At 35.3% G+C, this 17,269-nt stretch overlaps 1 protein-coding gene across 1 annotated transcript; it reads left to right on the top strand.

Moving 5' to 3' along the window:
* Window positions 1-4,031: 4,031 nt before the first annotated feature.
* On the top strand, window positions 4,032-8,864 carry LOC104108859 (serine hydroxymethyltransferase 4-like). The gene is made up of 4 exons (XM_009617996.4): window positions 4,032-4,820; window positions 7,396-7,786; window positions 7,884-7,985; window positions 8,426-8,864. Exons 1-4 carry the CDS (start codon window positions 4,143-4,145, stop codon window positions 8,668-8,670), a joined length of 1,416 nt encoding a protein of 471 aa, XP_009616291.1. The 5' UTR covers window positions 4,032-4,142; the 3' UTR covers window positions 8,671-8,864.
* Window positions 8,865-17,269: the final 8,405 nt, after the last annotated feature.

Genomic DNA, 17,269 nt, shown 5'->3' with positions numbered 1-17,269 from the left:
AAGCTTTACACCTTGGAACTAAGTGTTCCAATTCATTCCAAAACCTCACCGGACCCGAACGATTTACCCTGGCAATTCACACAATAACTGTAAAGTATAATTTGAACAGTAAATGAGGAAACGGGGTTATAATACTCAAAACGACCGGCTGGGTCATTATACTGGGTATCTTACCTCTCGGATTGAACCAATCTCAAGTAGGCAGGTTACCTCTTCTTTGACGAATTTATTCCTTGCTTGTGCAATATGGTGCTTCTTTTGCCTTACTGGAGGTATGCTTAGGTCCAAGCTTAACTTGTGTACGGCTATCTCTGTCGAGATTTCTGTCATATCCTCGTGCGACCATGCAAAACAACCGACGTTAATTTTAAGGAATTCAATAAAATCTGACCTGAGTTTCGGGTGTAGTCTTGTTCCTAAATGGAATTTTCTTTCTGGAAATTTTTCGAATAGTGTAACTTGCTCTAGCTCTTCTGCCATGGATTTCATTGCGTCTGTTTCTTCCGGTACCTAAAAATATCTCGGTACATGATATTACTCCGACTCTCCTGCCCCCAAGGAAACTTCTTCTAGTTCGGGGTCGGAAGTCGGCTCCGGTAACTGCTAAGCCGCAAGTTCTTTTCCCCTGCTATGGGAGACCGAGATTTCATTCAACTCCCTGGCTGCCGATTGATCACCCCTTATCTGTTTGATCCCTTCCGGTGTTAGAAATTTCAGCAATTGGTGGTACATTGAAGGCACAACTTACATCCTGTGCAGCCATGGCCTTCCCAGGATGATATTATATCCCATGTCCCCATCTACTACTTCGAAGAGAGCCGTCTTTGTTACGCCATCGGCATCCGTAAGTAGCAAAATCTCCCCTCGGGTTGTCATGCTTGCAAGGTTGAATCCGGCAAGGAGCTTTGTTGTCGGGACAATGCTCCCGGTGAGTTTAGCTTGATACAAAACTCTCCATTGTATGATATTGACGGAACTTCCTGGATCCATTAAAACACGCTTAATTTTGAATTTTTAACACATTTAAATAGATTACCAGTGTGTCATTGTATGGCAGTAGTAATTTGTCCGTGTCTTCATCCGTAAATGTGATATCGTCCTCCCGGGGCCTCTTATTGTGTGTTGTCGATATTCTTGTCTTCTTTGCGGTCGAGAAGGTGATCTCGTTAATCTCATTCCCTCCAAAGATCATGTTGATCGTTTGGCGCGGAAGTTCCTCTCTTGCTCTCGGAGTTTTTGTGTCGTTCCCGTCCCGGCCATAGTTGTTTTTGGCCCGGTCACTTAAGAATTCCTTGAGGTGGTCGTTCTTTAACAGCATTGTCACTTCTTCACGGAGTTGCCAACATTCTCCTGTTCTGTGTCCATTAGTGTCATGATATTCACACCATAAATTTGGGTCCCTGTGGTCGGAATTGGACCTCATTGGTCTTGGGAACCACGCCTTTTTGATATCTCTCATGGTCGACACTAACTCCACCATACTGATGTTGAAGTTATATTGTGCCAATTTTGGATAGAAAGGACCTCGTGGCCCCGGGGTCTCTCTATCCTGCAGCGATATGATATTCCTCTCGCGATCAGTTCTCATGTAACTGATAAACTTGTTTACCGACCGGAAGTTCCTGCCGCGACCTTTCGTCTACTCGTAAGGTAGGAACCGGCCCCTTGAACTTCGCCTATTTAAGTCGACATCGTCTTTCATTTCTTCCTTGTTCTTCTCCTGTCCCTTTGCTGATGAAGGGAAGTCGATCTGATCGTCTTCGATCCTTATCTTTGACTCGTACCGGTTGTGGACATCTACCCAAGTTGTTTCTTCAAACTCGAGTAGGCTTTCCTTCAGCTTTCGGGAAGCATTTGAGCTTCTCGGATTTAAGCCCTTTGTGAACGCTTCAGCTTCTTATTCATCCGGGACAGCCAGTAACAACATTCTTTCCTTTTGGAAACGGCTAACGAATCTTCGTAATAATTCGGTTTCTCCCTGCACGATTCTGAGTATGTCGGCCTTCCGAGCTTGCACTTTCCTGGCACTGGCATGGGCCCTTATGAATGAATCTGCGAGCATTTCAAAGGAATCTATGGAATGCTCGAGCAATAACAACTACCATGTCAAGGTTCCCCTCGTGAGAGTTTCGCTAAAATTTTTCAATAGTACGAACTCGATTCATGAGGAGCCAGATCATTTCCTTTTACTGCTGTTGTGTAGGTAATGATATGCTCCTGTGTATCTGAGGTTCCGTCGTACTTTGGCACTTCAGGCATTCTGAATCATTTTGGTATCAATTCTGGGGCACTGGCATGGGCCCTTATGAATGAATTTGCGAGCATTTCAAAGGAATCTATGGAATGCTCGAGCAATAATAAGTACCATGTCAAGGTTCCCCTCGTGAGAGTCTCGCCAAATTTTTTCAATAGTACGAACTCGATTCATGAGGAGCCAGATAATTTCCTTTTACTATTGTTGTGTAGGTGATGATGTGCTCCTGTGTATCTGAGGTTCCATCGTACTTTGGCACTTCAGGCATTCTGAATCGTTTTGGTATCAATTCTGGGGCTGCATTCGGCTTGTACGGTAACTGGATGTACCTCTTCGAGCTTGGGCTTTTTAACACTGGGGGAGCGCCCGGGATTTGGTCCATGCGGGCGTTTACTTCCTTCATGAACCGCAAGAGTTCTGTCTTGAACGGATCGTCATCGTTGTTGAGGCCATATCTGTTCCCCCAACTCCATCGGAGCCAGTTTCGGCCCTGGGAGTGTTGTTGTCGATTATCTGCGTTGTTTGGTTTGTAGGAACAACGGGAGGGACCGGATCCTGCCCGCTTGCATTGTTTGAAGCGCCTGATAGCTCATGTTTTAACTCCGTCATGACCTGATCCTGCCTCGTGAGGTGGCCTAGAATAATTGTATGTTGTTCTTGCAGGATCCTTACCGCATCTACTACGTGTCCTTGGTCAGCATCATCTGGAGTCACCTCCCGTACTTGTCTGGGGTACCGCCTGTCATACACCGACGTGGCATCTTCCCCCTCATTGCGAGTGTCGCTGATTGAGTCCTCGAAATAGGGGTTTTTCCCTTGAACCACCGTATTGCGATCGTTATTGTCGGTATTGATTGCCATTTGTTTTTTGAGATTTTGCTAAGACCAGAATGATCAAAGGCTCTTGAGTGCAAGAGATAAGGATCAGCTTAACCATGCGACTGTCTAGGACCCATGGTGGGCGCCAAATTATTTACCCATAAATTGGTACAGCAAAATTTGTTCGTGGTTTCTAGACCGATGTGCCAATTTCATCCAAAAGATAATGAATTAATTGATTGATATGTAAGATACTTGGCTCAAAATGTAGATGAAAAGATAGATTCAAGGAGCCCGGGAATAAGATTTTCGGGCGCAACGATGATAAGATTCACAAGCGAGAGAGAAAAAATATATCGGATCCTTGTATAAAATGTATTCCAAAAAAGATGCCTCTACAATGATGGTTGAGCCTATTATTTATAGCTCAGTGGGCGTAATGGTCGGGCCTACCACTAATGATAATTATTGGAGTGTGATAATGGAAACCTAACGGTAAACATAAATGCTCAGATCTCATTAATGAGTTGTTACTCTTTAATGTTGTGGAATATCCTTCATTAAATGCTACCGGGCGCAACATGCTTAATCCTTTTATGGACTTCCCCTTTTCGGTGACACACGAGATGATTGTGCCCGATTTTATATCCCTCCCGATTTTGACTCCATGTGTCTCCTTCTCAGGCGGCCACGTAATATACCATATTTTATCCAATGTACAAATCCAATTAGTTTCGGGCCGACGGACCAATTTTATATTTTGCCCCTTCCAAACGAAAATTTTCAACCTGAACCACCAAATACGTGGCTACTTTTGACCTCAAATATCACCAACACCCATACATCAGCTTTACCAAACATCCCCAACAACAAACAAAACTTAAATTCTTTTTTAAATTTAAAAAAAAAAAAGGGTACCATTAAAAGGGTATTATTGTAAATTCACGCAATCACGTATCCTATAAACTCAATTCTCCATTTCCACTTCCTCTGCGTCGTTGCCATCATCTCCTCTGTTTTCTCCATTTCTCCTTCAGACACAGAAAAAACATCCTCAATTTCCTCAAATATGGATCCAGTTTCAATCTGGGGCAATACACCCTTATCAGAAACCGACCCGGAAATCCACGACCTTATCGAAAAAGAAAAACGCCGTCAATGTCGCGGCATAGAACTAATCGCATCGGAAAACTTCACGTCGTTCGCCGTAATCGAAGCACTCGGCAGCGCGTTAACTAATAAATACTCCGAAGGAATGCCAGGTAACCGTTATTACGGCGGCAATGAATACATAGACGAAATCGAAAACCTAACAAGTTCCCGCGCTTTACAAGCTTTTCACGTGGACCCCGCAAAATGGGGTGTTAATGTTCAACCATATTCAGGTAGTCCTGCTAATTTTGCTGCATATACAGCAGTTTTAAATCCACATGATAGAATTATGGGATTGGATTTACCATCTGGTGGACATTTAACACATGGGTATTATACATCTGGAGGGAAAAAGATTTCAGCTACTTCAATTTATTTTGAGAGTTTGCCTTATAAATTGGATTCAAAAACTGGGTATATTGATTATGATAGATTGGAAGAGAAGGCATTGGATTTTAGGCCAAAGTTGATTATTTGTGGAGGGAGTGCTTATCCTAGAGATTGGAATTATAAAAGGTTTAGAGATGTTGCTGATAAATGTGGGGCCCTTTTGCTTTGTGATATGGCCCATATTAGTGGCCTTGTTGCTGCTCAGGTAAATTCTTGATGTTTTTTGGTTTAAAGATTGTGTGTTTTTTTTTTTTTTTTGCCATCTTTTGATTTGCATGTATCTGCATTTAGTTTGGCTTTTATTTGATGCCATTTTATTTTTGATTCATGTTAGTGTCCTTTTTGCTGCTCAGGTAAAAAATTGATGTTTTTTTTTGGTTTAAAGATCGTATTTGTATGTCATTTTTTATCTGCATGATGATTGTGAACTTGTTTAGAGGGTAGATATGCATTTTATTTGATGCTGTTTTGATTCATTTAGCAGATCCTAACTTTTATTGCTTGATATTTTTGTTGCATTTTGATAAACGTGGGGTTCTTTTGCTTTGTAATATGGCTCATATTAGTGGCCTTGTTGCTGCTCAGGTAAAATTTGGAATGATTTTTTTTTGGTTTAAAGATTGTATTTTTATTTCAATTTTTTTATTTGCAGGATGATTTGACTTTTAGTTGATGCCATTTTAATTCATGTAACAGATCCTAACTTTTATTACATCTATTTTTTTTTTTTGCATTTTTTTTAACAAATGTGGTGCTCTTTTGCTTTGTATTATGGCTCACATTAGTGGCCTTGTTGACAGTGGCGGAGCCACATTGAAGCAAGGGGTGCGACACCCCTTCGCCGGGAAATTACACTATTTTGCTAGATAATTTTTTTTATTTTATGTATATTTACTATACGTTGACTCCCCTTGACTTTTCGATGTATCTAATTATTTATATTTTGACACTCCTTGATAAAAATTCTGGATTCGCTACTGCTTGTTGATACTCAGGTAATAATGTTTTCCTTCTGTTTTAAAGATTGTATTTTTATGTCATATTTTGATCTGCATTTAATCTGGCTTTTATTTGATAGTACCATTTTGATTCATATAGCAGATCAACTTTTATTACATGCTATTTTTTTGTTGCATTTTGATTAATGTGGGGCTCTTTTGCTTTGTGATGTGCTCATATTACTATATTAGTGGGTAGACCTGCTTGCTGCTCGGGTAAAATCTTGATGTCCTCTGTTTTAAAGATTGTAATTTTATACCATTTTTTATTTGTGCGATGATTCTGAATTTGTTTAGAGGGTAGATCTGCATTCAATTTGGCTTTTATTCATTGCTACTTTAGACAATTCATATAGCCGACCCTACTAGTTTTCATTCCATGCTATTTTTTGTTGCATTTTGATGAATGTGGTGCTCTTTTGCTTTATGATATGGCTTAGATTAGTGGCCTTGTTTCTGCTCAGGTACAAGTTTTATTTTTGTTTTAGTCTAAAAGATTGTATTTTACGTCATTATTTTATTGTGCGGTGATTCTGAATTGTTTAGAGGATAAATCAGCATGAGTTTGGCTTTTATTTGATGCCATTTTTTATTCATATTAGTGTCCTTGTTGCTGCTTAGGTAAAAATTTTATGCTTTTTATGTCATGATTCTGGTTTAGAGGGTAGACCTGCATTTAATTTGGCTTTATTTGATGCCATTTTGATTCATGTAGCCAACCTAACTAGTTTTGATATTCCATGCTTTTTTTTTGTTGCATTTTGTTCTGTGGACACCCGCTGCCTGCTGCAAGAGCTTTAATTTTTATAGTTGAAAGTTTTCAATAGAAGTAATTGATGATGTGGTACTCTGCACATTTGGACTTAAATTTTGGATCCGCCTCTCATTAGGATTCTGATTTGTTTTGTTGCTAGCTTCTATTGAATGGTTGAGCAAAGCAAAATAAGGATGTATTGGCATCTCGGTTTTATGCTTAGTGATCCATGAGTTAATGTTGATATTGGTATTAGTTGAGTTTGTGGTTCTACCAATTTTTGTTTGATTACATGATCATGGTGAGGCTTAATGGAGAATTATTATTTCAGCTGTCTTCATATAATTATATACTAGAAGCTGATTTTAATGATTTGCATTTGTTTTATACATCGCGATCTGAGCTGTGACTTTGGAATTTCAAGACTGTGTCTTTGTTAGAGTCTCTTAACTAGATCTGTTCTTAGCCCTTCAAGCTGCCATAGAAAGAAATGGTATGTGACCTTGTTTACTTATAATAATATTGTGGTGGGTGAGCATTGTAGAAGTAAGTGAAATGCTTATCCTCAAGATGATAGATCTTCCTTTTCTTTGTTTTTTTCCCTTAATACTGCACCGTTGGTCCTTTAGTATATGTTCTTTTAATTCCTAAAAGCTGTTTTCTAAGAGTTCAATTTGTGTGGATCGAAGAAGCAGGAATGTATCATGATAATACCTTGTCCTTCAGATGGAACCCTTCTTTTAAAAACTTTTTTTCCCATTATGGTAAATGGTGCAATGTCAGCCTACTATACATTATAATTTTAATTAATTAGATCCAAGCACATGAGGCCATGTACGATGTAACAGAGGTCTACTGCTAGAAGCCAATTTTGCCGCTTTCTTTATTATTCTATTCCAGAATTCATTGGTGAATCCACAGTGGTGATAACTTTTGTATGCACATCTGTTTAAGCTATTACTTAGTTGAATCTTTGGAGTGATGTGGTTGTTCTTTAGTGTCCTGAATCTCATTGTTTATGGATGTAGGAAGCAGCTAATCCCTTTGAGTACTGTGATCTAGTGACTACCACTACCCACAAGAGCTTGAGGGGTCCACGAGCGGGTATGATCTTCTACCGCAAGGGTCCCAAGCCACCGAAGAAGGGCCAGCCTGAAGATGCAGTTTACAACTTTGAAGACAAGATTAATTTTGCTGTTTTCCCCTCTCTCCAGGGTGGTCCTCACAACCACCAAATCGGTGCTTTAGCTGTGGCTTTGAAACAGGCCATGACTCCTGGATTTAAGGCCTATGCTAAGCAAGTGAAGGCCAATGCTGTTGCTCTTGGTAACTACCTGATGAGTAAAGGATACAACCTCGTCACTGGCGGGACTGAGAACCACCTTGTTCTTTGGGATCTTCGCCCTCTAGGTTTGACTGGTAAGAGATCCAAGTATACTCGGTCTTTTGGAATGTCGAGTATTCTAAGCATTAATAGTGATTGACACAAATGTTTTACCTGTCTCACAATTTGCAGGTAACAAGGTTGAGAAACTTTGTGACCTTGCCAACATTACTGTTAACAAGAATGCTGTATTTGGTGATAGCAGTGCTTTGGCACCTGGAGGTGTTCGTATTGGTAAGAGCTTTACCACTTGACCTAAGAGGTTTAGATTGAATGTGATTGGTTTTAAAAGGAGACTTAATCAGTAGAATAAGGCTTCATTCTCAAAATTGTATGCTTGGATAGCAAGTCATTTTCCACAGCTTGAATCCGCGACCTCCTGGTCGCACAACACAACCCTTACCATTGCGCCAAGATCCCCCTTCTGGAATTTATTTGTAGTAGAGTTGAAGGGAAGCCTTGGCGTAACTGGTAAAGTTGTTGTCATGTGAGCAGGAGGTCACGGATTCGAGCCATGGAAACAGCCTCTTGCAGAAATGCAGGGCAAGGCTGCATACGATAGAACTCTTGTGGTTCGACCCTTCCCCGAACCCGCGCATAGCGGGAGCTTAGTTCACCGAACTGCCCTTTCTTTAAGGGTTGAAAAAAGGAAATAATTGGAATACTTTACGCAGGTACTCCCGCCATGACATCAAGGGGTTTGCTTGAGAAGGACTTTGAGCAGATCGGCGAGTTCCTTCATAGGGCTGTGACAATCACCTTGAACATCCAGAAGGAGCATGGAAAGCTTTTGAAGGACTTCAACAAAGGTCTGGTTAATAACAAGGAAATTGAAGAACTCAAAGCAGATGTTGAGAAATTTGCCTCTTCTTTTGACATGCCTGGATTCAAGATGTCTGAGATGAAGTACAAGGACTAAAGAAACTTTATACCACTGCTGCTCTTGATTTTTTTAGCTTTTCTTATTTTGTGGTTTAAGAAAAAAATTTCCCTTGAAGTTTATTCATATACTAAAGAAGAAAAATATTTTTTATGCCATGTTACTGCACTTTGTATTTTAGGTTAGTGATTGGATCTTGTCATGAAAGAAGTTTGTAGTTGGCCTCTGATTTATATCCCTGTTTGGTTTCAAAAAGTTCTTATTAAAATTAATTCAAACAGAAAGAACGGAGTACTTGTTCAATGGAAGGGAGGTATATGGAAGTTGGGCTTCAGTTTTATGAAAGTTGGACTTAGGACCCGTTTGACCATTAAAAAAATTCACTTTTTTCAAAAAAAAAAAATTACTTTTTTCGGAATCAATTTAATGAATTTCAAAAATTTTCGAAAATTTAGAAAATTCCAAAAAGTTATTTTTCAAAATTTTCACTTAAAATCATTCACAAAATTCACGAACAACTCTAAATTGTATTCATGTCCAAACACAACTTTAATTTTCAAATATTATTTTTCACTGTGATACCAATTAAGATGTGCGTATAATCAAAGGCGGAACCAGAATTTTAACGGGACGGGGGCACATTATTCTTGCTCAACCAGTGCCCCCTAAATGCTTTTAGTGTTTAGGGTGCCAACTGCTTTAAATTAATCATTTTCAAGGTATATATGTATATATATGCAGGATTTCGGCCGAAGTTTACGGGGTCCGGTGACCCCTGACCCATACACATGGGTCCGCCTCTGCATATAATAAGGTATGGAATTAATTGAGGTGCACACAAACCGACCTAGACACCGTGATTATAAAGAAAAATGTGAGTACAATAGTAACCTAGCTTTCATTTAGTTATATAGAGCAGTAATCCTTCACTAAAATGCTAAAGGTAAATGGTAACATTAACAGCAACACTAGAATGCCAAAACTAGAATGCCTTCTTAACCATAGTAGATTTATATACTTTTTGAATTGTGCGCGTGTAGCCTTTATCAGGGATTCTATTTAGAGATTAACAAGTAGTACTTATTTTGTCCTGAAATTTTAAACTAAAATTTTTAATTTCAGGACAATTTAGGATATTTTTAAACTGAAAAACTGATATTCAGGATATACTGGCTAATTCCTAAATAGTAGTCATTTATGGTGGCTACCTGGTGTCATTTCTACCTGTTTATTCACATATAGTCCATTCTGTTCTCATCTCTCCTTTTCTTTTCACTGTTTGCTGCAAATTGCAATTCCAATGAACTTTTTAACTTTTAATCCCATATCATTACTACATGTTAAAGAACTAACTTTAAACGAAACTCTTATTCTGCATCACATTTGGTTGTATGTTTGATTTCCAAAATAGATATTTTATGTCATCAGCTGCAACACTTTGCTTCAGATGTTTAATAAGTTTAAGATTAATCGATGGACTAGTCGAGGTACATACAAACTATTGGGATGCTTTGCATTTCCTTGTTTACCTATTAAGGGGTTTAATTAAGGGCAAAGTATAAAATTAATAAGCCGGTCGAAACTAATTGAATTTGCAAGCCAAAAAGTTATAAAATATGTATACTAATATGTATACACATAAATACAAAAAAAAAAAAAATAAAAAAAAAAAAAATTATCGTTTCTATTATTTTTGAAAGCGGCTAAAAATATACTTTTTTTTCTTTAATTTAATTAATTATTTTAGACGAAGTTGTTGGGGGACCTTGCATTTCAGTGCAAGTACAAGGATGATGAATATGATTTAACAGAATGATTTAAACTGAACACTAATAATACATGATTGTGAGTTGTTGGTGAGTAAGATACTTTTGGTCTTAAAATATAAAGAGTGAATGAAGTAAAGGTGATGGCAATTGAAAATTGACTTAGGAAGCCTTTGCATGTGCCGTGGGCCTTTAGTTTATATAGTCATTCTCATCGTCTTTGAGTTGTCACATGTCGAAATCCGCCACAATCTCCCGCAACTAACCTCTTTTTCAAATAGTGACCGGAAATTAATATTCATTTCATTCAAATATCTTTTTTGATAATCTTGATGTACGAGTTAGCTTCGTACGCATCTCGACTAAATAGATAAATAAAAAATAGGTTATAGACATTGATAAAATATTTTCAACTTTATATATAAGTGTTTCCCTTTAATAAACCTTACATGACGCGAATCCCTCCGATACTGATACCGAATACCAGACGGAAACAAAAAAATAACTTAGGAGGACAGCTAACCCTAGAACATATACTTGCACAAGGATAAATTAGAAACCTCTAGTAAAATGTCAGTCGATCACCTAACAAATAAAGTACATTTTATAGTAGAGGTACTCATACCAAATTTGATTTAAATATATGATTTTTTTAATCTCACGATTTAACTTATATACTTGCTATATATAGTAAATGCATGTTTAGATTCTCCTCTCCTCTTTGAAATCCAAAAGAAATGTATCCCCTAAGTTTCAAAATTCCAGTTCTCCTTCTACGAGTTTCCAATGGAAAATAGGAACTTCTACCGCCGCAGACGCCAACATCGACATAAATAATTGCACACCCCGAAAGGACATTCACACTTTAATTCGTTAGCAACTTCACTATTTATTTATTTATTGTAGCATAAGGGGCTGTTTAATGAGAGGTGAGTGTGTGGGTGACTACTGAGGACAATTGGCCAATGCTCATAGTTTATTATTGAAAAGGAAAACTGAGAATTCAGTTGTTTGTTTTTTATTAAAGAAAACAGCAGTTGACTGGCAAATGGCGAAAAACTATTGAAGATTTAGTGGCAATTTCACTTACGGTTCTTTTGGCATACCAGACGCGTAGCACGGGCCAATAATTTAGGAATTGGGAAAGTTTCATAATATACTTATTTGTAAAACTTACTTTCATAAAATATTTTTATTTTGAAATTACATCAAATATCACAAAATATTTTGAAATATACTATAATACTCTAATTCGGAAAACAATCTGAATCAAACATATTATAATATTCTAATGAAGATTACCAAACTAAACATACTATAATATTCTAATCTAGAATAAAGTATTCAAATCAAACATATTACTATATCCTAATTTGAAATACAATATTCAAATCAAATATAATATAATATTCTGATTTGAAATTACGGTATTCAAACAAAATATACTACAATATTCTAAGTTGGAATACAATATCCAAATCAAACATACTACAATATTCTAAGTTGGAATCCAATATCCAAATCAAACATATCACAATATTCTAATTTGAAATACAATATTTAAACTAAATATACTATAATATTATAATTAGGAATATAATATTCAAATCAAGCATACTACAAATTTTTAATTTGGAATACAATATTTAAACCAAATATACTATAATATTCTAGTTGAGAATACTTTATTCAAATCAAACATATCATAATTTTCTAATTTGGAAAATAATATCCAAACCAAATATATTACAAAATTCTAATTTGGAATACATTATCCAAACCAGATATATTACAAAATTCTAATTTGGAATACATTATCCAAACTAAACATATTATAGTATTCTAATTTGAAATACAATATGTAAACTAAACATATTATAGTATTCTAATTTGAAATACAGTAAGTATACATGGTAAAATAAATTTATAAAATAGATATACAAGGTAAAATAAATATTTTAATGATATATGGTGTTAACCGATATTTCGAGTGGGCTTACCACGTAGATTTCGCTTTATTGTATCATTGTTTTGAACTATAAGTTTTATTTCTTCAGGTTTTGCTGCAATTATGTAAACTTAATTTTGTTCTGCATCTTTTAAATCCTAGAACAATAAGAGCTCTTTTTAATGCTACAACAATAAAGAATACTTGTGGTAGTAGGTATGTGTATCTATTTTTTCCGGGTGAAAATAAAAAGTATCCAGATTTACAAATGGTAATTGAAAAATAGTCACAGTTTTAAAAGTAATTAAAATTTAGCCACTTTTCATGTAAAGATAAATCTGAACGAAAACACTGTTCAAAATCAGGAAAATATTCCAGCATAATATATTGGAGTTCCAGTATATTATGATGGAACTCTAATATAATATACTGGAGCTCCAGCATAATATACTGGTCCGGCATAATATGCTGGAAGTTCATATACATGTGCTCCAATCTCTAGTATATTATACTGGTAATTTCCATGTGTTGGAGTTCCAGCATATTATGCTGGAAGGATGACCAATATCTAGTATATTATGCTGGAACTTTATGTGTTGCAGCAAAATAGTGGCTATTTTTCAATGACTTTGCAAACGCTGACTATTTTCAATTACCAGTCCAAAAACTTGCTAGTCCGTACTATTTTCATATTTTTTTCTGCTCGTTAAAATATCAAAATAATTTACGATAAAATAGAATAGGCAAAAGTGAGGAAATAAAAACAAACTTCTCTAAAACAGAGCGAATTCTAATCTTTGTTTTATTGATTTTTTCGTCAAATGTATACAATGCTTGAAATTTAGCATAATATTAGTTTCATTTAAAAGTAGTCCTATTTAGTAATGGAAAAAAGGAAAACTCACAACCTTAAAGAATCCAGATGCTTGAGATAATTGTGGCTTCATTGGGCTTAATTATTACATGCCACCTGTCATCAAACCATGTGATGTAGCCCATGAAAAAACCAAGGATAAAACAGGTAAAACAAATAAAGGCTTTACAAACATACTATAGTGAGAACCAATGAGATCGTTCAGTAGTTACTGTATTGTCGATTTTGCCCTTGGTCTGCAAGCTGGCATGACGACCTTCCGCTGCTTCCGAGTTCCGAGACTAATACCTCCGTTTCACTTTATGTGAACATATAACTTTTTTTTAAATTTGAAAATAATTTTGCTTACAACTTACGATTCTATCCTTAATAAAAAAATTTTATAACCACACAAATACTCTGAGCCCCTTTTTGAATTGTTTAGGACCACAAATTCCAAAAATCTTCATTTTTTTTTCTTAAACTCCGTGCTCAGTCAAAAATATTCACATAAATTGAAACAGAGGGAGTAGTAACTGGATGTCGTTTGCCCGTGCTAGCACGTGCCCAACAATTTGTGTTACATTATTTTATCCGATAAAAATTTAACGTGGTGATTAGTTTAAATTATGTTATTTAAGTTAAATTTTTTTTTTTTTAAATCGTGTTTGGACTTAAACTTTACTCGATGAGAAATAATTTTCAAAGAAACTTTTAATTTTTAATTCTCTATTTCAATCTTTGAAGTTGAAATAATGAACCAAAATTTAATACATACATTATTTTGCAAATAGTATTTCAAGTTGGAGGTGGAATATTATATATCCAATTTAACCAAACTTCCAAATATTATTTTGTAATTTCAAGTAAATATTATCCAAATGCGTACAATAAGTAACAATATTTTTTATGTTATGTAATTAAAAAACAAAGTTAGCAAAAAAAAAACATAAAATTACATAAGAATATCAAGATAGCAATCGGGCAAATCGACGTTATATAAATAAATGATGCTAACATATGAAATTGTAATTTACTTTAATAGTTCAATTGCATTATTATGGTATGGACAAATGAACTTTAGGTAAATAATTATATTATTAAATTACATAGAGGGTAAGCCTTCTAATGTAACCTTTTTTTTATAAAATATTGAGTTTTCTGAGAAAAATATCCCATCATAGCGAATCGGGATAAAATGATCGTTCAAAAAGGAGTTCCTTTTTAATGAAAAATGAGACTTTCTAGTATATATGCTATAAAACTTTCCCAAAACTTTTGGACAAATAAATTTCTCTATTCAAAATTCATAAAGAGTCTACCAAAGATCTTAAAACATGACAATTACTCATTTGTATTGACTGAACCTCTCTTTTTTAGTTAATTCGAATTAACTGAGATAAATGGAGCACACGAAAAGGAAAGGTCCATCTGCGAGTGTTTTGGCTTTTGCAAAATATTTTTTTCCGACTTGATTTAAATTAAATAAATCAAAAATTAGTACTCATGTACTTTACTATCAAAAATTACTATATGTCAGGTTGTCTAGGTGGAAATTACTATATAATCCTATTTTGAGACGGCTGAGTTAACAATCTTAAGGACATAATAGACTATTCAAAAAATAATTGCGCATGAAATGACTAAATTGCGCTTGAAAAGCAAGCAGGCATGACGACCCTCTCCTGCTTCCTTCGCTCCTCTATATAGTAAAATATATAATAAAAACAATAATCAGATATATGGTGTTCTTTAATTCGTTCTTTAATTTCTGTTTCTATAAAATTTAATTTTAATATTTTGAATCCAAAACCCTTGATTTGGATGGAGGAATCATGTTCACCCTACCAATTGCTTAACCCAGATATGAGTTTTAAAATAAGCAATTAAATTTCAATTTTAAGGTCACTAGCAAATAGATTTATCCAAAGTTCTTTCTATGAAAATAAAAACTAATATTGATGATCAAGAAAAAATTCAAATGCGTAATAAATTGATTCTTATTGAATGTTGGCCTTCTATGTGGCTATACAGTACAATCTTTTGACGATATCCCTATAAAACAATTTTGAAGAAAGCTATATATATTCTAGTATGAGTAATCCGGTGTGTAATTTGGAATGCCCGTTACAAGCGAACAAAATAAAGTATTTATAACCTAAGTAAGATGTAATCGTTCTGAGTTTCTAGTATCACGTTACGTACGTGGTTAACAAATATCGAGATTCTCGTTAGCTATAACCGTGATGGCGTAACGGACGGGGAGCCACGATCTTGGGAAGATCTAGGATATATGGGAGTTTAGCATCGAAGGTATTACCATTTACCAATATACCAATAATCTTCGATAGTTGTTATATAATCAACAAATAGTCTTCTCTATGTCGTGTAAATAGCATGGAAATATCTCAACGAACTAAATAATTGAGGCCCAAAAGTTCAACTAAATATTCCCAATCTCGGCTCCTTAGTCAAAGAAAAATGTTATTTTAATCATTGTACCTATATAATATGCCATTGGTCTATTCCACCAAATAGACTCTTCTTGAAATGTAAAATCTGTATTTTTGCACTTTGATATCTAAAGTTATCAATATTATAAAGCTCGCCTCAATTTTTATATGATTACTCTGTATTTTCCTAGTTTTGGGACAGGAAAGGGGTGAAATACAATTTGCCTATTTAGACATTAGTGTATTAATTGACCGAATGGAATGGAATGATTTGTATGCTTTGAGTCCGAGACCAAAATGACGCAAAAAAACTATTCTTGTGACGAAAATGAGAGCCAAAAACTAAAGTAACATAACTAGACAATATAAACGAGTTAGTTGATTTAATCATCCATTTATAATAAAATCAGAAGTATACAAGAAAATTAAAATTTTCATATATATATCAATGTAAACAATTCGAACTATGGATAAACTAATGTCTCAGCATATCTAACGAAATAATTTTTTTTTTTTAAAACTAATATTTCAACAATGTAATTACATGAAAAGTATGTCATATTTTTCTTTTTGGTGTAACAAAAATATTCAAGTTTGAGTTATATAGTTGATCATGAAATTAGAAGGGCCACAAAATTAATGAGAAAAGTCTACACATTAGGACCAAAAGAAGACGAAAATAATTCGTACATTTATATGCATGTCGGTCAATATGTCGGCCTAGGAAACTAATTTTTATTCAAATTACACTAAAGCCTCAGAAGTATACGCAATTACAATAACAATGCTATAAAGTTTCCTTTGAACTGTCGTCTCTACCGACATTTTTTTGTGCGTGTGTGTGATAAACTGATGATAGCTGATAAGAGAAAATTATAAGTAATCAGTAGAAGGAAGAGTTGGAAATTTTGGATTCTTTGTTTTGTACGGGAACATCTAATAAAAAAAATAATATACTATGTGTGACTCTATTCAGTAAAAACAGATAATTCTACTGGAAAACAAGTATAATATATATATCGTATCGTTTATATTATTAATCATTTTCAGCTTATTAAGTTTGTGTAATACTCATGCACATATTTTAATAGCGTATACGGGTAAAACCGACCCCACTAAGCATATTGATTTTCCGGTGAGGTAAACGGAGCAGAAACATGATCGTAAGGAGTCGGATCAGAGCGATGAGCCCATCGTATCAGGGATCGAGCAAAATACCTGCCATCGGGGGCATCAGGACCACGTCCTCCGGGTCCGGTTCGAGCTCCGAGACTTCGGAGAGCATTACCAAACAACCGCACACGACTAACAAAGGGTCGTGATATCCGTGCCCAACCGGATATCACGGCGTGAATCTCGGCCCGTATCGATCGACAGAAAATCAGCGATTAGCGAAACAGAAGATTTTTACATTTTTACTTAAGATAAAATTCTCTCACTATATAAAGGTGAAGCTTATTATTCATTAGGAATATTGTAACACGCATATCAAGACAATTTACTTCTATTTTCTCAAACGTTTATTCAAAGTTCTTATTTTTTCCCATAAGTTTTTCATAAGTGCAAGTTGGGTACCGAAGGCAGTTTCCTTATTAAGCTATTAATCGAGCTTGGGATC

The sequence above is a fragment of the Nicotiana tomentosiformis genome, chromosome 12 (assembly GCF_000390325.3).
Source record: "Nicotiana tomentosiformis chromosome 12, ASM39032v3, whole genome shotgun sequence".
NCBI classification, from domain to species: Eukaryota; Viridiplantae; Streptophyta; class Magnoliopsida; order Solanales; family Solanaceae; genus Nicotiana; species Nicotiana tomentosiformis.
This window is presented reverse-complemented; position numbering and strand designations above follow the sequence as displayed.